This window comes from Hibiscus syriacus, unplaced genomic scaffold (genome assembly GCF_006381635.1).
Source record: "Hibiscus syriacus cultivar Baekdansim isolate YM2019G1 unplaced genomic scaffold, ASM638163v2 tig00112429_pilon, whole genome shotgun sequence".
Classification (NCBI taxonomy): domain Eukaryota; kingdom Viridiplantae; phylum Streptophyta; class Magnoliopsida; order Malvales; family Malvaceae; genus Hibiscus; species Hibiscus syriacus.
Genome location: NW_024063330.1, coordinates 121,908 through 149,527, shown reverse-complemented (window position 1 = coordinate 149,527; position 27,620 = coordinate 121,908). Strand labels below are relative to the sequence as shown.

Below are 27,620 nucleotides of genomic sequence, written 5' to 3'. Positions count from 1 at the left end.
ATCATTAAGCTCACTAAAATTTTTATATAATTTTTTTAACTGTAGGTAAAATTATTAATATTATAAATTAATAGATTAATTATTTATTATTTTTAATATCTATTAGTAAATTAGTAATTTTTGAATAAAATATTTTTTAAAAATAACTACTAAAAAATTAATAAATTACTCGTAAACTTATTAATTCGAGTTAGATTTTACTCGATTCATCTCTTTAAATTATTGAATCAAATCAACTTATTTAAATTTTTACTGACTGAATTAAATTCGAATCACTCCCCTAATACAATTATTAGACGAATAATTTAATGTGAGATAATATCGAGGAGAATTCTAAAAAAAAAAGGTGACGCAACGCAGTTCACCCCGCCAAAACGCGCAACAAAGAAGATACGTACCTTGCACGCGATTACCAAATCCCTTCCTTAAAACTCCGTTTCACATAGATCGTTTCATCTCCCCATCCTGATTTTTCATTTCTCTTTTTCCGAGAAAACAAACAGATATGGAAGATTATTTTTCTTCGTTTAATTCATTCTTAGCTCGCTTCAGAGTTTCTGCCAATCTGTTCCTTTCAAAATTCGAACCCCTGGCTCTGCTCCTCGCCCCTCTCCTCACTCTCGTTATCGCGCGTGCACTTCACTCGCTTCTCTCCGTTGTCCACGACAGAGGGCTCAAGGCTACGCTCATAGGCGTGTTCATGACTTCCGTCAAGTATTGTGTTAATATCACTGTCTTTGTATTCGATTTAAGTTTACTAGCGGAAATATTCGTTTTCTTTGACTAATCCATTTGTTTTCCGTTTTGCAAAAGGTTGATTCCTGGTGTTAAGAGTTATATTGATGCGGAGAAACAAAAGGTCGGATAATATATATTCTTTTGTATACTTTGAAATCATATTTATTGATTTTTTTCATCTAATTTATACATTCAGTATTTTCTGTACCGTGGATTGATTTTTAGTTCTCCGATTCGTTGCGAACGTTAGAGAATTTATAATTATTATTATTTTTCTTTTTGTTTTGTTTTGTTTGGGCATTAATGAAATGAAATAACTGGGAAGCATTTAATTCACATCCGCTGAGTTGTTTTCAAAGCATTTGTTATTTTATTAGTATTATGATTCAATAGAAATTCCAACTCTGGCAGGTACTATTGTTTGTAGGCATTTTAGGATAACATTTTTCTCCCTGCTGATTTGTGAAACACATTAGTGTTATGCGTTTTGTAGTTTGTACTACTGCACAGTTCCTTCGATTTATTTAATTGCATTTATTTGGCATCATAGACTATGATTTGGTCCTTACTCTGTATCAATGAAAATTATAAGTCGCAGGCGCTATTTAGATTTTTCTCTTCTATTGACATAGAAGTGTTTTGTACCTACTTTAAGTGCATTTAATAAGGAATCCACAAATAGATAAAAGGCTTGCAGTTTGGGTTGTGAGACTGTAGTGCAGCACATGTTTGATTTTTTAGTTCTTTTCAGGATGGAAACGGACTGGGTCTTTGTTTGAACTTTGGACTAAGCATGAGTAATGTTTTCTTTGAACTGTAAAAGGCTAAGAGAGAGAAATATGTTGGAATTTCTGTGTAGAATGGCCAAAGCCGGAAATGACACCATCAAGAGTGTTGTTTTCTTATCATTCGGTTAATACAGTGGGTGCTCAGTGTTCCTTGCACTCATTTGGAAATTATATTTTAATCTCCTAATGGACGAAATTATGCAGAAGACCGTTCTTTTTACATGTTGCAGAGACACTCTTGTGTTCTTGCTTCTAGAACTATATTGCTAATTTCTGCTCTAGCTGCATCGCGCAGCTTTATTTTCAAAATTTTGTTTACAGAATTTTATGCTTCGCTCAATCAGGTCTAAGTACATTTTGTCTTGAATGATTAAAATCTTCCAAGTCTTTTTTTTTTGAGAAATCCAAGTCTTCACAATTAGGACTTGTATAATTACATGTACCGGTCTGCTGAACAATGCAGGTTGTGGACAAGTTGCAATCTGGTAGCAAATCCAAACGAGAAGACTGGAGGACAGAATTGCCAACCACAGGTTTTGGAGCGGGTATTATAGAAGAAATGAAAGATGCAAAAAGCAAGGATGTTGATTGGCAAGGAAAATGCTCTGGTACAGTGTATGTTTATAATTTTGTCTTGGAAACAGTTTATACGTGTTTTGCTACATCATATATATATCAGTTTTTGTTGGATTGTGCTTGAGATTGATAAGCTGCGGGTTTAATTTGGTCCAGCTATATTGGTGGAAGTGAATCTGAAGGACATTTTTCTTTGATCAATGAGGCATGTTCAATGTCAGTAAGATATCCCAAATTATTTGTTATTTTATATTCCTTAGAACATATCTAATCTTTTACTATCTGCAATGTTTAAAACTCGCTTGATTGAATTACAAGTCGCATAAAATTACTTCACACTATCTTGGTTTCCAAAAAAAAGGTGTTAAAATACACTATTTGCACAGGTTAAAACTTTTTAATGTTTTCTATAAACATATATATATATATATATTGTTTCTGTTATAACTTCGAAGAAATGATGTCTGCCCCATTCTACTTTTAGGTACCCATCTTTAAGTAATGATGTTGACTATTTTCAGGTTTGCGCATACCAATCCATTACATTTAGATGTGTTCCAGAGTGTGGGACGATTTGAAGCTGAAGTAGTCGCTATGACAGCGGATCTACTTGGCAGTAAAGATAAAGCCTCCGGAGGACAAATATGTGGAAACATGACATCAGGAGGAACCGAGAGCATACTGTTAGCTGTGAAAACCTCTCGGGATTACATGAAGATGAAGAAGGGGATTACCAAGCCAGAAATGTGAGCTTTCCCTTACATTTAATTAAATTATTTCATAAATTTATTATCATTACCAATTTTATCAATTTGAATTATCTTATTCCCAAGCATAGGATAATAGCTGAATCTGCACATTCAGCATATGACAAGGCAGCACAATATTTTAACATCAAGCTCCGTCGTGTCCTTGTCAATAAGGAATTCAAAGCAGATGTGAAAGCAATCAGACAGCATATTAACAGAAACACTATCATGGTATAATTGTCTATATTATTTTCATTAATCTTATATGCAGTTAAGTTCTTTGTTATAAGTTGGCCTGACAAAAATCTTGTGTTTCTGCAGATTGTTGGATCTGCACCTGGGTTTCCTCATGGCATCATTGACCCTATTGAGGTACGCCACTACTCATTTCTTTTTCCATCAGGGTAGGAAGAGCATTTAAATGTAATTTCTTAATGTTATTTTTACTTGGGACCTTACTGATAAAATATACCATCTTTCTCGCAGGAGCTAGGTAAATTGGCTGATAGCTATGGAATTTGTTTCCATGTTGACCTTTGTCTTGGTGGCTTTGTTTTGCCTTTTGCTCATAAACTCGGGTATATGATTCTGAACTCTCAGTTGTATTGGAATTATATTATTTATTTTCTTTTCAACATGGACTAATATCATATTGTATGTTTGGTTCTTGTTCTTAAAAGTCATGTTGTTCTATATTGTTGATTTGGTGTCGATTTCCCTCATCAAGGAACTGTTTACTCAGGTCATTAATTTTAGTTTTCAATGACTGACTGGTTATTCACTTTATTCGGAAGAAGTGTCTTTTCCCATGTAAGGGAGGCTTTATCTCCCTTATACTGTTGTTGAATGTGCTAAGGTGACCTTACTTTCAAAAGGTGCCTTCACTTTGATTGACATCATTTTCCCCTTTGAATGAATATTCATTAAAGGAATGTAGTTCTCTATTGCTGATTTGGTGCCGATTTCCCTTACTAAGGAACTGTTTATTTAGGTCATTGGTAAGGTATTTTCAAAATTGATGTCTGTATGTTCTTATTAGTTTTAGTTTTCAATGACTATCTGGTTGTTCACTTTATTCTGAAGAAGTTTTCCTCTTTAAGGGAGGCTAGGTGATCTTAATGTCGAAAGTGCCTTCACTTTGATTGACATCATTTTCCCCCCTGAATGAAGACTTTCTATGATCGAGTTTGTCATGCCATTGAGTTGATGGTGTTATCTGTGTAACCTGCTATTGGGTACAATTAGAAAACTGTTTTTTGAGATTGGGCTGCCACTTTGTTCGTCATTTCTCTATGATCGTATCAATTTATCCTTTCCATTTTTTAATCTTAAGCTCTTAATATTTCTGTTCCATCTCTATCAGGAATGTTGGCTAAAACTTGATTGGTTATATATATATATATATACTCTTTTCCTCTCAGGTATCCAATTCCACCATTTGATTTCACTGTTAAGGGAGTAACTTCAGTTTCAACCGATGTTCATAAATATGGCCTAGCTCCTAAAGGAACAAGCATAGTTCTTTACAGAAATCATGAAATTAGAAAGGTATCTGTCAGTTTTCTTTGAACAACATTGAGCATTGTTTTGGCTCTATTATTTGATTATATCTAATTGCTGAAGAAAAATTTTAAGTTGGTGATTTGGAGGTATTAGGCTCTATTGGAAACTGTAAATTTCATGTACAAGTTCTGTAATGTGTGATATCTGTCTTTGTTGCTTAGAATCTGCCTTTTGATTATGCACATTGTGCTCTCATAGACTTGGGTTTTATCTAAAATATTTGTGTATGTTAACTTTACACTTCTGATCAAGTTCTTTATGATATGTTTTTCTTTTCATGTCATCTTGATTGGTGGATATGAAATTTTATGCTGGACTTCTTTGTCGACCATTGTCCAACAGCATCAATTTGTAGCTGGTAAGTAGAATCTCTATTATTAAAGAAAAGGAAAAAGAGAAATGAACCTGAGATGGGAAAGAAGGGTGGAAAGGGAGATGCTTAGGGTTGTTTCAAACATTTAAAACTGAGGAAGCAGATTGCTTCTAGGACAGTATTTCCGATTGTCTGGGGACATTCAAACATTTAAGATGAGACTGGGAAGCAATAGTTTGGTATAACAGGGAGGGTTGCTTGAGACTGGAAAGCAATAGTTTGGCTTAACAGGGAGGGTTAATTTGAAAAAGAGCAGATACTGTATTGATATATTCTTCGGGTTATAGAATTAATTCTTAATTTATGTAAGAAATGCAGTAGCAGTTCTTCGCATCATGAATCTACTTAATTATTTTTGTTTTATTTTTGTCCATGGACAGTTACTGAGTGGTCAGGTGGGCTATATGTGTCTCCGACCATAGCTGGAAGCAGGCCTGGAGCGTTGATTGCTGGAGCTTGGGCAGCGATGATGTCTCTAGGACAACAAGGTAGAAGAATTAATGTGTGAAGCTATGAAATGGTCATCTAACCTGTTGTCTGGTGTTCTGTTTTTGGGCTAATTATTATTATTTCCTTAACAACTCATAGGTTACTTGGAGAATACAAGAAAAATCATGGAAGCATCAAAGATGATTGAGAAAGGGTTTGAATTTGTTTCACTTATTGCTACTGAATTCCTTAATTTTGAGATATATAGAATGAACGCCACTTCAATTATAGGATAAAGGAGATTTCCGAGTTGTTTATCATTGGAAAGCCGGACATGACACTGGTGGCATTTGGATCTTCAGTTCTAGACATATTTGAAGTAAACGATATCATGTCTCGCAAAGGTTGGCATTTGAATGCATTGCAGAGGCCCAACAGGTGAGCACTCCCCAGTACCATGTTCTTTCTCTTAACGTTGCGGTGAACCGAATTCTCACTGATTGAATTTGAGCTGCTTGGCTGAGATTCTTTTCTTTGATGTGATTGAACCAGCCTTCATATCTGTGTCACTCTTCAACATGTACCAGTTGTTGATACCTTCCTCCAGGATTTGAGGGAAGCCGTGCAAACTGTAAGCACCTGAAATCACAAACTAGTCTTCATTAGCCATCAGGGACATAATCTTGTTTACCGGTACTTCAGAGTAACGTATGTTACTGTTTTGTGTTAGGTGAAAGAAAATCCAGGCCCTATAAGTGGAGGCCTAGCGCCCATATACGGTGCTGCAGGGAAGATACCTGATCGAGGCATGGTTCAAGAATTGTTGGTGAATTACATGGATGGTACATGTTGATGCTCTGAATATATGCAATGCCGAGCACATTAAGGTTGATTTTAGATCCGTAAGCTCGCATCACGGATTCAAGTGTGCAAAGAGGTAAAGTTCGAGTCTCATCCCATACCCTAGTTCTGATCCATTTGCTTCTTTACAATCTTTATTGGTTTGTAGTTTGTACAATAAGAATGGTGGTTAATTAATTAATCATGGAAGATAAATGTTCATTTGACCGCAATCATTCGCAATCTGTGAGACATATTGTATTATCAGCGTGTTCGGTTTATTTATGTTGGCGATCGATGTATGCTAACTATGTGAGGCTGAGCTTGCACGATTGAAATCTCATTTTCCTCATCTGATTGATTAACCAATGAATTTGGAGTCTGCTGAGTAATCAACAGAAGAAAATGAAAACTCGAATAAGCAAACTATACACACCGAAACAGCAGGGAATATGATTTGAATCAATGGGAAATACCAATGTTTTTAAAATCGTACTGGACCTTGAACCGGTGAATGTACTGATTCACTGGTTCAATCAGGTTCAATCGTGATTCAATCGGATTTTATATAAAATAATATTTTTTTAAGTTTTACATAATATTCAAACTAATATTAATATACATATAACATTTTTTTAAGTTTATAAGTTTAAAAATGTCATAAGTCATAATATATATAAGTTAAAAAATATAAAATCAAGTGAAACAAAATAATTCAAATCAACTATAACATAATATTTAAGATAAAATATATTAAATAATAAATATAATTATATAACTATAATCAAAAAATAAATTTGGGGCTTAAAAAAATCATAACAAACGATGTCGTTTGATTTTTTTTTTAAATAATTTCACATGGTTAAGAAACATAGAAGAGCATCCCAACTGACTTCTATAAATATTAGAGGTAATTTGACATTCAAAATCATGGAGCTTTTTGGTGAGCACAGAGCGAATTATTCTTTTGCTTCAATTGAGCTCGAATTTCAGGCTTCAATCGAGCTTCTAAAATTTTTTTGAGTTCGAGTTTTTTCGAGTTTAAGTTTTAATATTATATTTCAAGTTCGAGTAGAACTTGATAATTTTTAGCTCGTGAGTTTTTGAGTCAAGTTGAGCTTACTTTTAAAGTTTTTGAGTTCGAGTCGAGCTCAGCAGTACTCGAGTTCGACTCGGCTCATTTAACAAATGACGTCGTTTGTTTAATTTTTTTTAAAGAAAAAAAGAGAACCGGCGGTTCACACCGGTTTTGCCGGTTCATCCCGGTTTTACCGGTTCTCAGTCGGTTCTCAACCGGTTCTTCCGGTTCTTTACCGATTCTATGCTCATCCGGTTTTGGGAGTTAACCGGACCGGACAGGTCACCGATTTACGGTTCAACCGGTCGAACCGGCTGGTCCGGTCCGGTTTTAATAACATTGGGAAATACTCACCTTTTGCCGCCTGCGGAGATGACGATGGATGGCGGTCATTACTTTAACCATTACATAGATTGGCAGCAAATTCCGACAGTCCGAAGCAGTAACAACTGAAACGAAAGAAGAGATGAATTTATAGTCTGAAAGTAGAGAAGTTGATTATATTCTCCATATACATTGGGGGAATGGCTTACCGTAAATAGCGGCAAAGAGTAGTCGTCACTTCCGTTTAGTATGGCAGGAAGAACATGTCGAAAAACCAGAAGCAGCTTGAATTGCAGATGAAAAACACGAGAAATTAGAAAAACCTGTGTATTCCTCTTAAATTGTGCTATTTTGTTAGGCCTATTGGCTAGGAAGCAAACTTGCCATCGAACCAGAGGTACGGTACGGTACGGTAAGCTTACAATTATAGCAACGGTACGGTAACCTATCGAGCTGCTAGTAGTCGCAGCTAAATATTCATCGTATCCGGAATCCCGTAAGCCATGATCTGTTGAGACCACAGCTATAAAGCGAGAATTGTTCAAGTCCCTCCTAGAAATCTCCCAGTTTCCCCTGATAACATTGTGGAGAAAATGAAGCACTTCAAAATCTCTGAACTGAGCCAGAGTTACTTAACTAATACCTAAACAGCTAAACTCGAAACGAAAGTTACCTGAAATTCATCGGAATACGACTGATACGGAACAAGGGAGGTGGTGCTGTATAACCCGGCCTGAACTGCCGAAATGCAGATTTATGATCACTTAAGTTAGGTCTGAAAAAGAAAAGAAACGAAAAAAAAAGGCTTTTACTAGAACATGAGACATGAAAGGTAAAAGTATGTAACCTGAAGGCATATTTCACAGGTAATATTGCCATTCTCGTTGCACCATCGTTGTATACATCTCCGATGAGCATTCTGAAATAATAAAAAATAGAGGGCTCAATGTGTATTAACCCACAAAATAATTATTCGCACTCGAATTTACTACGTAATCGACACCGATGATATATTCACCAAAAATGGGGAAAAAAAGTTCTTGTAGAGAGCTCGGTGTGCACTCTAAGTGCTAGTTACACTGCGTGAAGTGCAAGGTGGAACACGAGCTCGTCCCAGACTCCCAGTGAAGTACGTGCAAGGCTTAAGATATATATAACATGAAAACTTTCACTTCCATTTTGTTTTCACTTCCATTTTGTAGCACTAAACTAACCTTCAAGCTGCCAGAACAAGAACAAGGGGTCTCCATGTTTGAATCTTCATCCTCATCTTGGCATATGCGACATTCGACGATTTCGACCTCGGAGAAGAGTCGAATACCTTCGAGTCATCAAAAGCTGCTGCGTTGGCCTGCAAAGACCGGTTCCCGCTTTCGATTGCAGCTTCCAATGTGGATTCAGTCAACAACCGGTCCACTAGTAATACAAAATGATCCCAAATATTCAGATACAAAATGATCCTCCAAAATGATCAAGTTGTCTTGTTCAATTCCTCCTGTGTATAAAAAATCAAAATCATTAGAAACTGTAGCTAAAAGCTCCCATATCAACTCAGCAACTAAAACCAGAACAAACGGGGATCCCCCAACAAGTGCATGGAATAAAGTATGGTACAACCATTAAGGAAAAGGAAAAGTAAAAGAAGAAAAAAAATAGAAAACCCCAAAGAAAGCACACAAATAGGCATGAATCCATTGCAGAAAATACATCAAAAACATTATACATTTAAACAGAATGAACAAAGGCAAAGTACCCAAAAAGAGAAAGCAAAAGAGGAATGAGAGGGGAAAAGGAAAACGATAAAGAGAGGGTGATTTATCAAGGTAAGTGCTTTGAAGTAAAAGAAAGAAGAAGCATACTTCATTAACAAAAAGAGGATAACAAAGGGACCGTCTTTGTTCAAGCAAAGGAGCCTTCTTTTCTTCTCTCCTTTGCTTTTTGTGAAAATTAAGCTTTGGGTTTTTGAGTTCAAATCACAATGTTTTTATAGTCCGGTGTGTTGGGTTTTTGTACATGGGATTTCATTTCTGGTTTGAATTTGGTGGCAGACGAAGAAGATGCGTGAGATTAACAGCATGAGTTTCCTGTTTTAATTATATAAAAAACAGTTTTTTATAGTTAAGGGTAAAGTACACCAATCATCCTGAATTTTATTCATATCTTATATTTAACCTACTGTACTTTAAATTCGTTCAATGTTTTCACTAAATTTAATATGATTAGCTTTTAAACAAAATTTTCACCAAAACGATGTCATTTTGCATCTATATAACAATTCATTTATAACATCGTTTAGTGAGAAAACGACTGAGTGACAAAAAATACTAATTATGTTAAATTCAATGAGAAAATTTAACTTATTTAAAATATAGTGAATAAAATAAAAAAGAGAATAAATTTATTGGTGTAATTTACCCTATAGTTAAACTACCCAATTTATGAACGAAAATCTTATGTTTGACATGTCCAGACATTATTTAAATATAATTTTAATTTAAAAATTATAAAAATAAATAAATACTATTTTTTTAATGTTGGGTCAAAAGAGACCCATTTTAGATGTGGACTCGTTGAATTTGGGCCAATTCCAAATAATATTTATTTTCAAATTAGGCCGGGCTAAATCAAATTACTTGTGTTTGTAAAACAATTATGGTAAATTACACGAGTGATCACTTTTACTTTTGATATGTCTTATTTTAATCAACGGTTTAAGAAAGTAATAGTTTATTCATTTAAGTTATATCGATTTGTCGTATTTAATGATGTGACATGTTACACTATACAAAATTTGGGGGATGAAAGCATGCATTAGCCGTAATTAGCGATCGATATTTCGAGGCGGTGTTAATAATGTAGAAATGAAATTTGGGAAGCTATCAAGCAGATGACAAATTTGATTGTGCTGCATGTTGGCTCATGCAGATGACAAATTCGAGGAGACTCTGATAAACATTCTTGACGACTGGAATTCACCGTCTAACCAGTGCCCATAAAGGGATGCGTACTGCGAACTAAAAGGCGAATATCTCGCATCAACCTTGCATCCGAGTTCCGTGGAAGGCTCTAAAGAATACCATCAGATGAGATGGTTGATTTTTGTACGAAGCATAGGAATTGGGGGGGGGGGGGGACTAGTGAATTCGGTCGAAGTTGTTGGCTTCGGGGTCAGTATAATTGTAAAGCAACCCAGAAGTGTACAACGAGTAAGGGGAGCTTCTTATAGAGCTTGCCATTTGCATGCTGTTGTTTAAACACCATTCATCTTTGAGTTTATGTTATTACTCAGTGGAATCTTACCTGAATAAACTGTCTCTAGCGTGCAATGTTAGAGGAAGCAAGTATTTCACTAAACAACTGCAAAGTGAATTTGAAGGAAGAACTCAACATTCTTCCTTGGTCTACCAATCAAACAATGTAATGAGCCAATGAGTCCAAAAGAACTTGACAAAGATGCAAATGCTGAAAATTTGAATAAAAAGAATTCAATATATATATATATATATATATACACACACACACATACTTTGAGGATCTTGCCACTCTCTCTTTATATATGCAAACCTGTTTCACAAAAACCCTTCATGATGCTGCTTACCTGCTCTCTTTGCTTTCATTTTATTCTTTTGCAGAATATTTGAGAAAGGAAAGTGTCCTGAAATACAGTTATAGAAAAGTCATGCCCCTTTTTCTAATTTTCTGTTATTAGGCTCAAATTATAACAAAATATAAAGCTATTTTCAAGTAGTATATGCTAAATACAGCTTGTTCTAATGCAACATAAAGTTTTTTTCTTTTCTTGTCGCCATATTCACAGGTCAACCGATATCTAAAAATAAGAAAGTAAATGAATGTACATTCCTCAAGTTTAAAGATCTAACCTGTGCATTGTTCGTGTCATATGATTATATTACTGCACTATCTTCCATACACGGATGCAGGCGTCCTCCCCTGAACTAGCCACGGTGCAGTCGTCAATAAAAACCAAACCATAAACTCCACCAGGATGAGCATGCTTTACGATTATGCGGTTGGAAGCAGGTTTTGCAATTTCGTATATGATTACGTTAGTGTCTAGTGATCCCGTAGCCACCATGGTGCTATTAGGGGACCAAGCAAGGCAATTGATACGAGCTGAGTGGAACAACATGTTATTAAGCTTCACCTGCAAAACAATTGGGAAACTATATTTTAGCTACAAGGCAAAAGATGTTAAAACATCCAGTCCATTGCTGAAAGCATTTTTAAGATATCCTGCTTTTCAATATAATCAGAATTTTTTGTTGGACTGTTCATGGAGACGCATTATATCTGTTTCTTGATGTATAGTAAGATAGTGCCTACAGAAATGTGCATGATGATATTCGAGAGATTATAAACAAAATAAAAACCAGTTTTTTAATATCATAGTAGGCTCTATAATAAGTGCAAATTTAGAGATTTGAGATCTTTTGGTTCACATCCTTGGATAGTAAGATGCTTCATGCCGGGAATTGTAGTTAATAAAATAGGTTTCTAACTAGCAGCCGATGCCAAAATCAAACATGAACATTCAGATAACTGAAGAAGTGATCAAATAAGCTCCAAAATGATAATTATTGTTCCACTATCAGTCGTAAAAGATACTCTGCAACCAAACAGGCTTTGAAGCAATGCAGCAAATGTAACTGAGAAACTAGAGGATGTCCATAAAAAAGGTTGATTATCCAGGACCAGGGGTGATACTAATATCCCTCAATATATATGACTGATGGATCTGAATTCCATAATTAGCTAGGACAATACTCTTGGGAAAGCTGTTTGAAGCATCCACTCTTGTTAAGGAGGAAAACATCTCTCTTAACTGACATGTATTCCCCAATTTACTTTTTGACATTAGGAATGTCAAGCATGTTGGGAAAATAGACCCCTTGTAATCCAACAATCCCTTTAGATCACAACATTAACAAAAATACTTGAAAAATAAAAGAGAGAAAACACAATAATTTAACATGGAAAACTCCCAAATGGAGAAAAACCACAAGCGTTGTCAAAAGACAACCAAGAAAAAAAATATTTACTATGTGGAAAATTATTACAACCACACTACAAAAATATTTAACTCTCACACATGCCCAAAAGCTAAAGTACACCCCAAGAGAATTTCCCTTTAAATTCTCTACTAGTATAGCTAATAGCTTTCTAGAACACCACTTGCATTTTGGTGATTGACATACATTTAACCAAAGGGAAATGTTCTATTTATAGGCTAAGAATTTTTCCATCCTTTGTTCATTTCCAATGTGGGATTTGGCCAATTTTTGCCAAAAAACTAACAAATCTCCACCTTGGCAAAAATTCCATACAATTCTTCACCATAAAAACAACAGCTACCTCAATAACACCATCAGCTATGATAGTCACAATTCTAAAAACAAGAATTGTCATACTCCACCATAAGAGTATGCACACTTGGAATTCACTAACTCCAAGAATTTTTACCTCGACCAGTTCATGTCGAAAAACTGCTAATAAGTTATGGTGCAACTTCCAATATTGACTTTCTAGGAAGTTCATTAGCCATCGACATCAATTCCACCACACACCTTGCATCAACTGTCAACCAATGCCCATGTGTAAATGTGGACATGCTACCTTTTCATACATCCTTTTCCATGGCAACTCAATTGGTAGCTATCATGCCATGAGGATATATATCTTACTTTAAAAAACAAATTCATCGTCTTCATTTTCAAAGACGACTACATTAGTAGCATCACTTTTGGAGCCATTAGCCGAATTAGCTCCACCGTTTTTGCAATCCTTCTTTAGATTTCCAGGTTGCCCACATCCCCAGCAGATAATTTTCTTTTTGGAGCCTTTATACTTCTTCCTATTTCCACAAACCGACAATGCTCCACTTTCAGAAGATTTGTTCTCTCCATTTTTCAGCCTTCTTTCTTCCGAAATCAGCTTACTTGTCACTTCTGAAAAATTCACATTCTCTTTCTCGTACATTAAAACGGTTTGCATGTGCTCATAGGAAGATGGAAGAGACCAAATAAGTCTCAATGCTTTATCTTCATCATCAATCTCCACTCCAATAGATTCCAGTTCAGAAACAATCCCATTGAGTGCACTAAGGTGGTCAGAAATTTTTGTACCTTCTTCCATTTGCAATTTGTGAAATTTCTCCTTCAAATATAACCTATTTGAAAGACTTTTAGCTTGGTACATTTCCTCAAGCTTTTCCCAAAGCTCCTTTGTTGATGACCATCTAGCAACATTAGCAAGAACATTTTTTGCTAGACAGAGACGAATCTGACTTGCTGCTCTCATGTCTAACTCCTCCCATTCTTCTTCACTCATCTTGGATTTTCCCTTGTCTCCACTGCTGTCACTAGGTTTATCTGGTTCCTTTCCTTCGGACAAAGAAGCTGGCTTTCCCTTTAAGGCCTTATACAATCCAGACTGGATTAGTATATCATTGACTTGTACTTGCCACAACCCAAAATTAATTCTCCCATCAAATTTCTCAATATCAAATCTGAAACTCATTTTTGCTCAACAATGCTCCAGTGATCTCACACGTGAATAATGAGTGAACAATTGTGTCTACAAAATGCACTAAGAAGGTTTCCAGGAAAGATTGGGGGGACACAAATGGTACCGCTTAAGTCCCAACCTCCTTAGGCGATTATAGCCTTTGTGACAAAACTTTCTTGGCTACACTTACTTACACAATACCACACTCAATAAACACAATAACGTATTTAAAAGACCTCCAGTTGGACCACAACAATTTCTAAAAAATCTTTTCTGATGTAGAAGATCGGACAAAGCCGCAACCACAGAGCATACTAAGAATTTTAAAGAAATTCTTACCCCGCCTTGAAATTTATCTTTTACCAAACCATTGACTCCGATACCAATTGTTGGGAAAATAGACCCCTTGTAATCCAACAATCCCTTTAGATCACAACATTAACAAAAATACTTGAAAAATAAAAGAGAGAAAACACAATAATTTAACATGGAAAACTCCCAAATGGAGAAAAACCACAAGCATTGTCAAAAGACAACCAAGAAAAAAAATATTTACTATGTGGAAAATTATTACAACCACACTACAAAATATTTAACTCTCACACATGCCCAAAAGCTAAAGTACACTCCAAGAGAATTTCCCTTTAAATTCTCTACTAGTATAGCTAATAGCTTTCTAGTACACCACTTGTATTTTGGTGATTGACATACATTTAACCAAAGGGAAATGTTCTATTTATAGGCTAAGAATTTTTCCATCCTTTGTTCATTTCCAATGTGGGATTTGGCCAATTTTTGCCAAAAAAACTAACAAAGCAATCAGAGTGTCCAATAAGGAATGAGCAAAAGGGTTGTTAAGCCCAAGCATACATATCGAAAATGGGATGAATCGAGTTACCATATAAGTTTTATTGCAAGGCGACGTATTAGAACTAATTTGAAGTTCAAGTTACCTCTTTGGAGGTACGATCCCAAACAACTGCTTCACGGTTTAGATCGGCAGAAGCAAACATGGAAAAATCTGGCGAATACCGTAGAACGCTAATTGGACCTCTATGCTTCTCAAGGGTTGCTTCTTCTTTAAGAGAATCACATGAGACAGAATATATATGCAACTTACCATCCTGCCCCCCCCCCCCCACAATAGCCTCACTTCCATCAGGTGCAATAACAGATGCTGTCCCTGCAAACCCAACGTTAATGCTTGCAAGTACTTGCAGATCCTTAAGCAATAGAACTCCAGAATCAGTTGAAACTAAAGCCAGCTTAGGGTTATCAATGGCCTGGCTCAAGTCCCTGGAAACAATGTATGCTTTAATAATCTCTGTCCATGCATAGGTCATGCATAAAATCCTTTTTGTTGTTTAACATTGATATCATCTCTATCTAGATAAGTACTTTCATTGATTCATATTAACCGTGAACACTTTGCACCCTTTATATAGCTTGAAAACTAGTTCTCTTTTCTGTTGACCATTCCTCTGTTAATTTCAGCTATGGAGAATTTCTCTAGATCAAGATAAATCTGAGGAGGCAGAACAGATAGATGTTGGAAGTCAACCAAAGGACTTGAGCCAGGCCATTGATAACCCTAAGCTGCTGGAATCCAGTCCCTGGAATCCATCTAAAAATATATCCATCAAAGCTGCTGGATAAAATTTTCTTTTCATCGCTTTGGAGTAGAGTTAATGTATTTACGTTCTTCATATGTCCAGACAAACATAACGGTTGTCTATCAAGATCACTAGCAGCGTACAAGTTAATTGTGCCAGCAAGGGAAACTGTAATGATATGATCATTCTGCCAGAGACATCCAACAAGCATGTCCTCCACCAAAGTTATCAAAGGCTCAAGGCGCATCGAGGCGCAAAGTGTCCTGGAGCTTTGAGGCGCGAGGCGCATGAAAGGCGCAGGATTCACGAAGGCGAGGCGCATGATATCCAAAAAATTGTAATACATGTATATATTAATGCAATCAAACTCAAATATCATAGATGCCCAATATTAAGCTTCAATAGAGTTCATTCTCAAACTCAAAATACCAACCTAACGTCATAAAAACTATCAACAAGCATAATCAAGGACTAAGTTTAACAAAAACATTAAACATGCATAAACAAAACATCAAATAAAATCACCGATAATCATCATCAAACATCAAACTCATCCTCTTCAAGTGGTATGTCATCATCTTCCTCCTCATCTGTCTCACAATCCCCAATGTCTTCTTCTTCAGTGTCACTCTCCTCTAGCATAACAACTTCATCATCTTCATCTACAAGGTGTAATATAGCTTTTTCCTTTCCTTTCGAGCTTCAACTCAAGATGATGACAACATTGTATTGCCTCAATAAAATATCATATTATATTGTATCAGCCTTTCCAAAGTTTGTTTGAAATTATTTCAATTTACATATTAATTCGCGATCAATATGTTAAATAATTATAAGTTAAAAATTTTAAATTAATAAAAAATTATCATATTATTAATATATTAATAAAACAAAAAGATTGCATTTACATGTTAATAATATTTTGGTAACGTGAAAAATTAAGAAATCACAATAAAACAAATTATGCTGAGTAAAATAATAGTTATGGATTTTATATTTTCTAAAACTTTGTGTAAATTGTTGATAAATATACACGTGTTTATAAATATCATTATTAATATGATTGTCTTCTTTCATTTTCACTTTCACTTCGCTTCTTCACCCTTTTTCTTTGTCTCTCTGTTTCCATCTCTTCCACCACCAAAATCCGATCGCAACATTCTCTCTCTCTCTCTTAGTCTCTGACCGGAGATTCTTTCGTTAAACCAGCTAAGCTTTCGCTCTTATGTTTCTCACTTTCCCACTAAATTTCATGCTCAGTGCATGTCGTTTTGACTGATCCTTTCTCGAGTTCCGATCTCCTGATCCCTTTCAAAGAAGGCAATACAATGCTGCCATTTCATCATCTTCAGTCGATTGAGGGTTTTAGGAGGTCAGCCAATAGGAGAGAAGCCCTACAATAATAATTACAAGGTTTTCAGCTCATCGCGCCTCAATTGTGCCTCGACTGAGCCTCGTGCCTCGTTGCGCCTAGGTGCGCCTAAACTACGTGCCTCGCTTCAGTGTTGAAAAAGCCCCGTTCAGTGAGTCTATGCGCTTTTGCGCCTTAGGCGCGCTTTTTACAAATATGTCCTCCACTCCACCAGATCCAGTGCATCCCAATGTTTTCATCACTTTTCCCGTACCATCGTCAGATATCTCCCATATCTTGGCAGTCTTGTCAGCAGAAACAGTAATTACCTGATTTCATCAATAAAGTAATAGGCAGATAAGTAGGAAACACATGATTGCAATTAAGATGTTGGAAGTTCAGAGCAAAAAAGTGCCTGGATGTAGTTAACTGAAGAAAGTAACAGAAAGTTTTTGTTGTTGTCGACATATACTCATTGCGGGAAACGTGTCAATTTTGATGAAAACACAACTCTTATGAATCTCTCATGCTCTTATTGTTGAACTTTAAAACAGAACAAATGCAAGACTGTTACTGACATCTTTGTTGGCTAAAATAAATTAAACACAATTGAGGACATAAGGAAGATAAAGGACACTGCCAAGTTTGAGTTTGCACAAAATAACTCGCTTGAAAATAATTTGACCTGGCACTTCCACACACAGATTATGCTTAAACAACTATGCATGGATTTAAAGGAACATTATACATTTTCATTTGAAGTTTTCAGTCTACACAAAATGACTCGCTTGAAAGTAATCAGACGCACAATTGCATTGGATACTGCTCTTTCAATGAAGCTATGGACTTTATTTATTTATTTATTTTGACAGAGCAATGGTCCTTATTAAAGCAAAAAAAAATCAAATCAAATCAAATCAAATACTCAACAAGGTGCTTACATGTTTACTATCTCCGCTCCATCTAACAGCATAAATGCTACCTGTATGACCATCTTCACTGGACAGCGCTCCCATTGTTTCACCACTCTTTGCATCATATATTATACCCTTCTTATCTGAGCTTACGCTAATCAATTTGCTTCCATCTGGTGAAAATCTAATGCAGTTGACGAAATTTGAATGCCCCCTGCAAATCATAAAACAGACCCTTGAATAATCCTAAAACTAATATAAATCTTACGAACGGACCCATACGCTATTTTCCTAAAAAAACTTATAATTCCCTAAGCAGTGTTCATTCTGTAGTCAGTGCACCATATATTGACTTGCATTATAGATAAGCAGTAATACCTACCGGTGAGATAACTTGAACTTAAAGGGTGGACCTTCATAAAAATTCACCAAGAAATCTTCTCCGCAACTTGCAATTCGGAACGACCTCGTCGGTTTAAAATGACAGCTTAGCACCCTCTTCGAGTGCCCATCAAAATCCCCCACTGTTGACCCCGAATCCCACCTTCAAAATTTCAACATCACAAAAAGCCTCTAATCAAAATCCAAACCATTTTCTTATTCTCTTAAAACAAAATTTCAATTCAAACAACAACACTGACATAAAGCGCGAACAAACGACTTTCCTTTCCCATCGCCACATGCAACGATCCTCAACCCGTCCGGCGACCACTGCAGATCATCGATCCGACCGGAAAGTAACTTGAACTCATTCTTCAAAACGAAATCGTTATGCGTCCCCCAGATCCGTATGACTCCAGAGACGTCGGCGGAGGCGATCCACTCGCCGTCGGGGGAGTAACGAGCGACTGTGACCGGATAACTGTGCTCACCGTAAACGGCAACGTCGAGAGGACTGTCTAGGTAACGGATGAAGACGGACCTTGCGTTGCAGTATAGGATGGAGTTTAATTTTGGGTTGCCAGATATCAGAATCCCACGGCCGCGTTCCGTGGAAGGGGCGCATGCGTAGGTTTCAACGAGATTGGCAGCCAATAGTGTGGGTGACTGTGCGTGCGTGCGAGTGCTTTGGCAGGGAGAGTGTTGGGAAAGGAGGAATTTAGTTTTCAGTTGGAAGGAAAAGTGCGGGAATTGAGGCGGTAACTTTTTGAACGAGTTGTTTGCTGACCGACCACTTACCCGTTTTTGGATGTTTTGAATTTATATTGTATTTATAGATAAGAAAAAAATATTTTATGTTAAAATATTTTGAAGTTAAGACAAGAAAAAAATTATTAAATTAAAATAAAATTAGTTCTCCAATGAAATGGTGACATGTGGCTTGACACGTGGTACAAGTGACACATGACATCATTCGATTCGAGGATTAAACTTATTTTAATTTATTAAAAATATGACTAAATTGAGAAAATATGTAAATAATATGGATCAAATGCATGATTATATCAAAATATTTAATGGCAGCTAACTCGTGGTGACCACATTTTGATTAAATAAAAACGAAAGTAAATATATATTATGTTTTTTTAAATCAGTGAGGAAACGTGCGCAAAACACAAACATAAGTGATTAATCATGTAATTAACCCTTAAAATTAAGATAAAATATAATTACTGAATTAGTTAAAATATGATTTATAAATTATATGAAAAAACTAAAAATTAGAATTAAAATAATATGATCTTATAAAGATATAAAAAAAAATGATTTATAATATGTTATCTTATTAAAAAATTAATAAAAAATTTAGTGAGACAAAATCTTAGTTAAAAAATGTAAGATATGTATTTGTGTTTGTGTTCAATTGTTTATTTTTAAGGTATTCATGTTCGATTCATTTAACATTTATTTAAATATATTCGTGTATATGTTCGTTTAATGTTCATCAACATGACTCTTTATGTGTTCAGAAATGGTGAAATTATGCCACTAACCTTAAGCTCTTTATGCTTCATAATTTTGAACTTCAAATTTGACCATGTGTTTAATTTAGTCTATAACTTCTCCAATATTTAAAATATAAAAAAACAAAAAAAATAGGTAAATGAATTTATAAATGAGCCGATCAATAAACTTTCAAACGAGCATGCTCGTGAATATAAACGAATGCTTAGTTGATTTACACATATGCATCTCAACTCCATACTTCAATCTTTCAAATGTCAACAAAATATGATACTTCAATATCAAGTAGTTGTTTTTATTCTTATAAAGATAAAATAAGTCCTTCTTCACATATAGCGATGTTACAACTATCATGTACTCAGCCGATGCACCTTGTCCGTGTAAAGGTTATGGTGATGGGATGTAAATGAACAGAGCATTCGATAAACTATTCGTGAACCGTTTGTATATTGTTTATGTTCATTTGTTAAGCTAAAGAAACGAGTATGAACAATTTTTTTTTTTTATGTTCATTGAATGAATACGAACAGAGGTGTGCTCGGTTCGTTTATGTTCATGAACAAACTCGTTTATGAGATCGTTTATAAGCTCATTTATCAACTCATTTATTTATATTCATGAACAAGCTCGTTTACCCAATTTTCCTTTTTTTTTTTTTACATTTTAAATATTGGTTATGGTAGTGACTAACTTGAACACATAATAAAAATTGAAATTTAAACTATGAATTTTAACAAGTTTAAGCACTAATAACATAATTTTACCATTTTTCTTTAGCTTGAAAGAGTAAAACCATGGTTTTCAGAACTGGACCGGTTAGGGAATCGGTCATGCTACCGGTTCATTGGTTCAACCGGTCGAAGCGGTCCGACCGGTCGGAAGAATCAGATGACGTCATAATTATTTAAAAAAATTAAATAAAAATACCAAAAATATTTAATAAAAAAAATTTATATTACAATTCATATTCAAAGCAAGTCATAACATATATAAGTTAAAAACCATAAAATCAAATGAAAAAAAATGATTTAAATTAACTACAACATAATATTTAAGGTAAAACATATTAAATAATAAATATAATTATATAACTATAATTAAAAAATAAATTTGGGCTAAAAAAAATCATAACAAAATGAATTGTTTGGTTTAATTTAAAAAAAAACAATCTCACATGGCTAAGAAACATAGAAGATCATCCAAACTAACTTCTATAAATAATAGAGGTAATTTGGCATTCAAAATCATGGAGACTTTTAGTAAGCATTGAGTGAACTATTCTTTCACTTCAATAAAGCTCGAATTTTAGGCTTCAATTGAGCTTCTAATTTTTTTTTGAGTTCAAGCATTTTCGAGTTCAAGTTTCAATATTATTTTTTGAGTTCGAGTTAAACTTCATAATTTTTAGCTCGTGAGTTTGAATCGAGTTGAGCTTACTTTTAAATTTTTCAAGTTCGAGTCGAGCTCAGGAGCTCAGCAATACTCGAGTTCGACTTGGCTCGTTTAACAAACGACGTCGTTTGGTTTAATTTAAAAAAAAAACAAAATTGGCGGTTTTTTCCGGTTTTTAGCCGGTCTGGTTTGAACGGTTCAGCGGTTCCGACCGATTCACTAGTAGCGGTTCAACCGGTCTAGATTAAACCGGACTAGGCAACGGTTCCCGGTTGAACCGGCTGGTCCGGTCCGGTTTTCAAAACAATGAGTAAAACTAAAAAATTGAACATATAAACAAACATTAAACGAACACGTTCATGAACGCTAAATGAATATGTTATGTACATATAAACGAGCACGTTCACCAACATTAAGAGAACATGTTCATGAATAAACGGACACAAACACCTTCAATAATAAACAAATGAACACAAACACGATAAAAAAAATTTAGAAGAACACGAACCAAACATGAACACGTTAAAAAATAAATAAATAAATACCAACATAACCTTCTTCGTTCAAACTCGGTTCATTTACGCTCATAGGTATAGAGAAACGTTGGCGTATCATAATCACAACTTACCGTAGAGGAACCGCATGCATTACATTATCATTTACCACCTTCTCTTTGTCATATTAATTCGCATTCAATGTCAAATCATTAATCTTTATTTTGATCGCCAAATGTATATATCATGTACATATTCTATTACGGTATTACTCTTCTTCGTCTTCTTCGTCAACGATGGAAGAAGAATCAACCATGAAAGAGATGGGGAAAGGCCATTAAGCTACCAATTGACATCGTAGGATTGAATTTCCATTTTTTGAATAAATTAATATTCTCTAATAAAACAAAAATGAACCACGGAAGAGAGCAAACAGCAAACATGATGGATCGTCTTCCTCGGGAAGTCATCGCAATATACTATCCAGGCTTCCCTTCACATCTTTGTTGAGTTCAAAGCTGGTTTGTCAAGCGTGGCGAACCCTAATACATGATCCGTTCCTCATCAGCAAGCACTTGGACGCGGCTGCCGGCAACGATCCCAGCTTCATCATGGAAAGCAACTGGCCAATACCCGACCAACGCTACTTCATAGATTTCTCCGATCATAGTGAAGGAGAAGTGGTATCAAAGAAGCTCCCCGCCATTAATTCTCCTACTACGCCCATGTATTCGATAGACTCATGCAATGGATTGTTTTGCATGCACGATGCATCTCGAAGGGTGTTCATCTGCAACCCTTTCACGGGCTTTGCATCGAGCTCCCCAAATTGGTCAAGTACCCATCGCTCGTGGGGAATTTAGGGTTTGGTTTTGATCGAACCACGAAGCAGTACAAGGTGATCCAGGTAGTGTTTCGAAGACAATTGAGACGAGTCGAGTCGAGTAATACATCTACGTCGATATCTTCAACCCAATCGAAGGTTCAGACCCTGACATTCGAAAACCCTAATCGGAGCAACCTAGGAACCATACCATATCGGTTTATTCATTCGAAATCCAAGGCCTTGATCCACGGGAGATTCCATTGGCTTACAAAGCCTAACAAGAACACCACGGCTACCTTGCTCATATCCTTCGATCTCGAGACCAAACGATTCGACGAGATACCGAAACCCGATTGCCGGTTCAGACAAGTGTTTCCATCAACTGATGGTGGTACGAGGTTGTCTTTCACGGTAATTACGGTGAACGATTGGAGATTTGGGTTATGAAGGAATACGGCGTAAAAGAGTCTTGGATCAAAGAGTTTAGCATCGGAGCTTATTGCTTGACCCCAACATTATTGCAGCAAGAGATCCTAAACAGTAAACTCCGGTACTAATTTAAGACCTAATGTTTGTTCGGTTTCTGTGTGTGTTGAGAAGTGGTCAGATCTTCTTGGAATACAAAAGCAAAGCTCTTCTCGCAGCCCTGGCTAGATTGTTGTAGGCCTGTGCAAATTCTTGTAAAGGGTCCTTTGATCTCGAACTTATTTTTCTGAAATAATAAATGACTAATTTAATTAACGTAAAAAACTGATAGATATACTCTATTTCGGGGGTCTTGTGCAAATTTGAACTTGTTTTTACCAAAAATGAATTTACTCGTTAACGAGATTCGAACTTAAGATCAACAAAGTCATGGGCCCAATGATCTAACTATTGCTCTATATCTATTTTTCTACTACTTAATGACAACAACTGATAGGTATACTTTATTTCGGGGTTCCTATTTTTTGAGGCCCTACGCCATCGCGTATTATGCGCTTGCTCAGCCACGCCCCTGTCTTCTTGTCTATGATCCACGATCTAAAACATTCAGGGAGTTTACGTTCCCGGAGATGCCGAATCATCACTTCAAAATAGTTGTTCATGTGGGAAGCCTGAATTGGCGTCACAGTTGATTCTATGTTCATGCAGATATATCATAAGCTGAGATGTTGTTTATGATATATATATATATATATATATAATGATCGTACAATAAAATATATATTAAAAATATTTATGTTAAAAATATTTTAAGGAAAATCACGTTTAATTTTTCTTTTACTAATATAAAAAATGTAAAAAAATATAAGAGTTGCAGAATCTATATGTAAAAGAGATTTGCGTATGAAATTTTATCCGTACAACAATTAAAAGAGAATGCAGTTGTACAACAAATTAGTTTAATTCTATTTCTTTTGGCCTTGCAAATTAGTCTATTTTTTCATAAATAAACTATTTCTATTCAAAATAAAGAATATCTCAAATTATAATGAAAATTTATAATCATAATTGTAAATTAAGTACATATTTAAGATAATATTCTATAGTCATTGAAACAAAAATAACAACTTAAAAACACATAAGCAACATACAAGGAAAGATCGATTAAAAATTTAACAAAAAAATCCAAACAAAGATATATATAAACGTAACTGATCGCATCGACAAATAAACTATAAAAGAATATCAAGCTATTGAAAGATCACAGACAAACTGTAAGTCAAACTCGCGAGCGACGCGAAAAGCTATCCACGAACGTAAATCGGGTATCAAGATCCAATCGATGAATCCAAAGAAGAAAATATCAACAAGATATCAGATAAGCATCATTTTGATCCATCGTGACTATGTCAAATTAACTCTTAGAAAAAAATAAATGATAAAAGACCGAACGATCGAAAAACATATCAAAAAGAAAACATACCACAAAGGCAGAAGAAAACATGCCATAAAGACAAATAAAAATATGTCATATAGATAAATTTATTGAAAATAATAAAACAAAGAAAAATTGAGACGCAATACAAAAAATAATAAAAAAATCGACAATCGATAATTGATATTAAAGTCGATACCCACGTAGATCAACAAAAATGTAAAAATAAATAAATAAAGTACGGCATTTTCAACTTTCTTTTCTATATTATTTTAATCATAGTTATGGTGGTGGACAAAACGAAGGTGTGACAATAATGATGGAGCGTACAGCCTAGCAACCACAGTCTTCTTGCAAACAAATATAAAGTTATTTAATCTTGTTTAGTTCATAAAAGAAAAAATATTATTATTATTATTATTATTATTATTATTATTATTATATACAACGCTATTATACAATATTTAATCTACTTATTAATTAATTTAAATTCAACTACTACATACACGGATCAACTTACTTCAGTAGTTAAAAAAATCGTTGTTATTCTTAGAGGTCACGAGTTCGAGCACCGATGACTGCAACAGGGTGATTAAGCGTTCATTTTCAAATGATTGAGAGTATTTACAATAGATAATACTCTGTAATTACATTAGCTTAATAAAAAAAATTCAAGTATTACATAGGTTTATTATTAAAGAAATATTTTCAACAATATTAAGATTTGAATCATAGAGGTCGTTTAAATAATATAGTGTGTTATCTCACTAAATGATCACTTTATACATTTATTATAATAATATAGTGATCATTTTGTAATAATTTAATGGATTAAATGATTATTTCGTAACTTTTTAGAGTCTAATGTGACAAAATGATCATTCAAATATATTTCAGTGATCTATGTTGCACTTTACCCCAAAATAAATAGGATAAACTATATATTTAGTACTTAAACTATCAATTATGATCCGTTTTAGTACCTAAACTTTCAATTTTTTTAAAATCATATATAATGTTTAGTTTTTATTTTATTTTAGTACATGCCATTAAAAACTTAACGTTTTTAGTACTATAGTTTTGGTCCGTTTTAGTACATAAACTTTCAATTATTATAAAAAATTAACGTTAAATTTTGGACGTGTACTAAAAAGAAACAAAAAGTAAAGTTTTTAACTACGATTAATAAAATGAAACAGAAACGAAACCTTAGATATGATTTTGGAAAAAATAAAAGTTTAGGTGTTAAAACGGATTAAAATTGATAGTTTAGGTACTAAACTCGTAGTTTAATCAAATAAATATAAGAGTGGCAGTGGAAGTGTGGGATTGGCTAGTAGTGGTGGTTGTGTAACAATTCACAATATTCCAAAGCCAACTGTATCCTCTTCTTCCCTCGCGAATCTCTCCCTTTCTGTGCTAAATTGTTAATCCTTTCTCAAAATGCAGCTTCAGCGGTTCCTTATGTTCGTCAATCCTTTTCATTGAACAAAGAAGGCTTCTTCTTTCTCTTCCCGTTTCGATCTAAGCAGGATCCGACGCCTGGCTTTCGAAAATGGCCGCCGGAGTCGTTGCCGACGCTTCTACTTGCTCCGCCTTGTCCACGACATCTTCGCCGTGAGTGTGGCTTCCGGAGTGTTTAAAAAGGATTGCACGGATCTGGTAAGGAGGATCGCTTTCTTCACGCATTTGCTCGAGGAAATCAGAGATTCTGGAGAGTCCGATCATGATCACTGTTCTTCCTCTTCTGATTCTTCATGGTCGGCTGATCTCGCCATTTCTGTGCAGGATGCTAAGAGTCTTTTGTCCGCTGCTTCAGGTTACCATTTCGTTAATTCCTCTGTAAGGTCCCGTCTCCTTTTTCTCCTTTCCTTATTTTGAAGAACATGAGTACTAGTGTATTATTCAATTATCCCGTTTGCAATGTTAATTGGCTTAGCGATGTCCGGCAGTGGAAGTTGTTTTATCACTTAAATACTTTAAATAAGTTTCATTTTCGTTTTAACTGGTAGAATCAATTCTATTGCAAAATTGACAGAATCAGTCGACTATTTTCTTCCTCCTAAAAATTTTCAGAACTCTAATTACTGAGTCAGTTTGTATTGACTGCGATAGATGAACTCCAACTCAAAAAGTACACATATAAAAGAACTTTTGGTCTAAAGAGAATCCACATGAGTCTAATAAATCAATGGTGTGCTAAACATAACATTGAGCAGCCAAGCGGATTAGCAAACAGTAGGCTCAAGAAGAGTGACGGGTCTTTCCGTGATGTTAGCGGTGACATGGCACCCATCCAGGCACTGGTTCCTAATCTGTCAAGCCGGTGCTTAGCGGAATGTAGGGAAGCTGTGGCTGAAATCTGATCACTGTCGAAAAGAAACACAGATAACAGGATACTAATTGCCGATGCAGGAGCGATCCCTGTTCTGGTCAACCTCTTAACAGCAGATGATGTTTCAATACAAGAACATGCAGTAACTTATATTCCTAACCTGTCAATATTTGAAAATAACAAGTCTCTTATAATGCTTGCCGGTGCCGTTCCTTCCATCGTCCAAGTCCTCCGAGCCGGAAGCACGGAAGCAAGAGAGAACGCGGTAGCTACCCCTTTTAGTTTGTCACTTGCCGATGAGAACAAAATAATAATCGGTTCATCAGGAGCAATACCGGCTTTGGTAGATTTGTTACAACATGAAGCACTCGAGGGAAGGAAGATGCCGCGACTGCTCTATTCAATTTATGCATTTATCAGGGGAACAAGGGCCGAGCCGTCAGAGCCGGAATTATAATTGCATTGTCCACGATGCTCACGGATTCAAGGAACTGCATGGTCAGTGAGGCTTTGACGATACTCTCGGTTCTCGCTAGCAACCATGATGCTAAGGCAGCTATAGTAAAGACTAGCACCAAATTCTAAGAACAGGTTTACCCCGAAACAAAGAGAATGCAGCTGCCATTTTATTCAGTTTGTGCAAGCGAGATGCCGAGAATCTGGCCTGCTTAAGTAGGCTCGGTGCCGCCATACCGTTGACAGAGCTTACCGAGAGCGGAACCGAGAGGGCCAAACGGAAGGCTACTTCATTGTTGGAGAATCTTCGAAAATTACAGCATCCGTGACCCTTTTGGTTGCACCAGAGGGTTTGTTCATTGTTGTTTAATTGCTTGACAAAAACTGGCATTCAATTCCTTTCAGACATGTGAAGTGAGACGAGAGCATGAGGTACAAAGCCATTCTCATTGTCTCTCTGTGTATTCATTTCTTCTATTGATGGGTGTGT

The 27,620-nt window shown here is 35.4% G+C and overlaps 2 protein-coding genes, 1 long non-coding RNA gene and 3 pseudogenes across 5 annotated transcripts; 3 read left to right on the top strand and 3 right to left on the bottom strand.

Moving 5' to 3' along the window:
- The first annotated feature begins 474 nt into the window (after positions 1–474).
- LOC120179543 (sphingosine-1-phosphate lyase-like) lies at positions 475–25,607 on the top strand. 3 transcript variants are annotated; one of them, XM_039185116.1, is made up of 17 exons: positions 475–714; positions 814–859; positions 1,990–2,141; positions 2,259–2,318; positions 2,624–2,848; positions 2,941–3,082; positions 3,173–3,223; positions 3,338–3,429; positions 4,273–4,399; positions 4,757–4,772; positions 5,168–5,275; positions 5,376–5,430; positions 5,508–5,654; positions 5,769–5,847; positions 5,947–6,085; positions 21,186–21,191; positions 25,591–25,607. In XM_039185116.1, the coding sequence occupies exons 1-15, from the start codon at positions 506–508 to the stop codon at positions 6,067–6,069; spliced, it is 1,632 nt and encodes a 543-aa protein (XP_039041047.1). In that variant the 5' UTR covers positions 475–505; the 3' UTR covers positions 6,070–6,085; positions 21,186–21,191; positions 25,591–25,607. The 3 variants fall into 3 exon arrangements, with proteins under 3 accessions (XP_039041047.1, XP_039041046.1, XP_039041048.1); XM_039185115.1 differs by lacking the exons at positions 21,186–21,191; positions 25,591–25,607 and having other exon boundaries at positions 5,947–6,289; XM_039185117.1 differs by lacking the exons at positions 475–714; positions 814–859; positions 21,186–21,191; positions 25,591–25,607 and having other exon boundaries at positions 1,994–2,134; positions 5,947–6,295.
- On the bottom strand, positions 6,301–7,809 carry LOC120179544. Its single transcript, XR_005521623.1, has 3 exons — positions 7,668–7,809; positions 7,489–7,583; positions 6,301–6,437 (listed from the first exon to the last, which is right to left on the bottom strand). It is a non-coding gene; the product is annotated as an uncharacterized LOC120179544 (long non-coding RNA).
- LOC120179570 lies at positions 7,813–11,347 on the bottom strand (annotated as a pseudogene).
- On the bottom strand, positions 11,369–22,320 carry LOC120179569 (actin-interacting protein 1-1-like). The gene is made up of 8 exons (XM_039185138.1): positions 22,202–22,320; positions 18,499–18,927; positions 18,244–18,405; positions 17,889–18,075; positions 17,166–17,276; positions 15,524–15,807; positions 14,937–15,279; positions 11,369–11,623 (listed from the first exon to the last, which is right to left on the bottom strand). Exons 1-8 carry the CDS (start codon positions 22,318–22,320, stop codon positions 11,369–11,371), a joined length of 1,890 nt encoding a protein of 629 aa, XP_039041069.1.
- Positions 25,608–25,698: 91 nt separating the features above from the next.
- On the top strand, positions 25,699–27,620 carry LOC120179561 (annotated as a pseudogene).
- On the top strand, positions 26,516–27,620 carry LOC120179560 (annotated as a pseudogene).

Excerpts from the sequence above, each read along its gene's own strand:
- LOC120179543 (XM_039185116.1), top strand. The coding sequence starts at position 506 with ATGGAAGATTATTTTTCTTCGTTTAATTCATTCTTAGCTCGCTTCAGA. Across the intron at positions 2,142-2,258 it reads GGAAAATGCTCTGGTACAGT|CTATATTGGTGGAAGTGAAT; the intron begins GTATGTTTATAA and ends AATTTGGTCCAG. Across the intron at positions 3,224-3,337 it reads GCATCATTGACCCTATTGAG|GAGCTAGGTAAATTGGCTGA; the intron begins GTACGCCACTAC and ends TCTTTCTCGCAG.
- LOC120179569 (XM_039185138.1), bottom strand. The coding sequence starts at position 22,320 with ATGATCGGAGAAATCTATGAAGTAGCGTTGGTCGGGTATTGGCCAGTT. Across the intron at positions 18,076-18,243 it reads AAGTTCAAGTTATCTCACCG|GGGGCATTCAAATTTCGTCA; the intron begins GTAGGTATTACT and ends TATGATTTGCAG. Across the intron at positions 15,808-17,165 it reads GATCTGGTGGAGTGGAGGAC|ATGCTTGTTGGATGTCTCTG; the intron begins ATATTTGTAAAA and ends TTGGTGGAGGAC.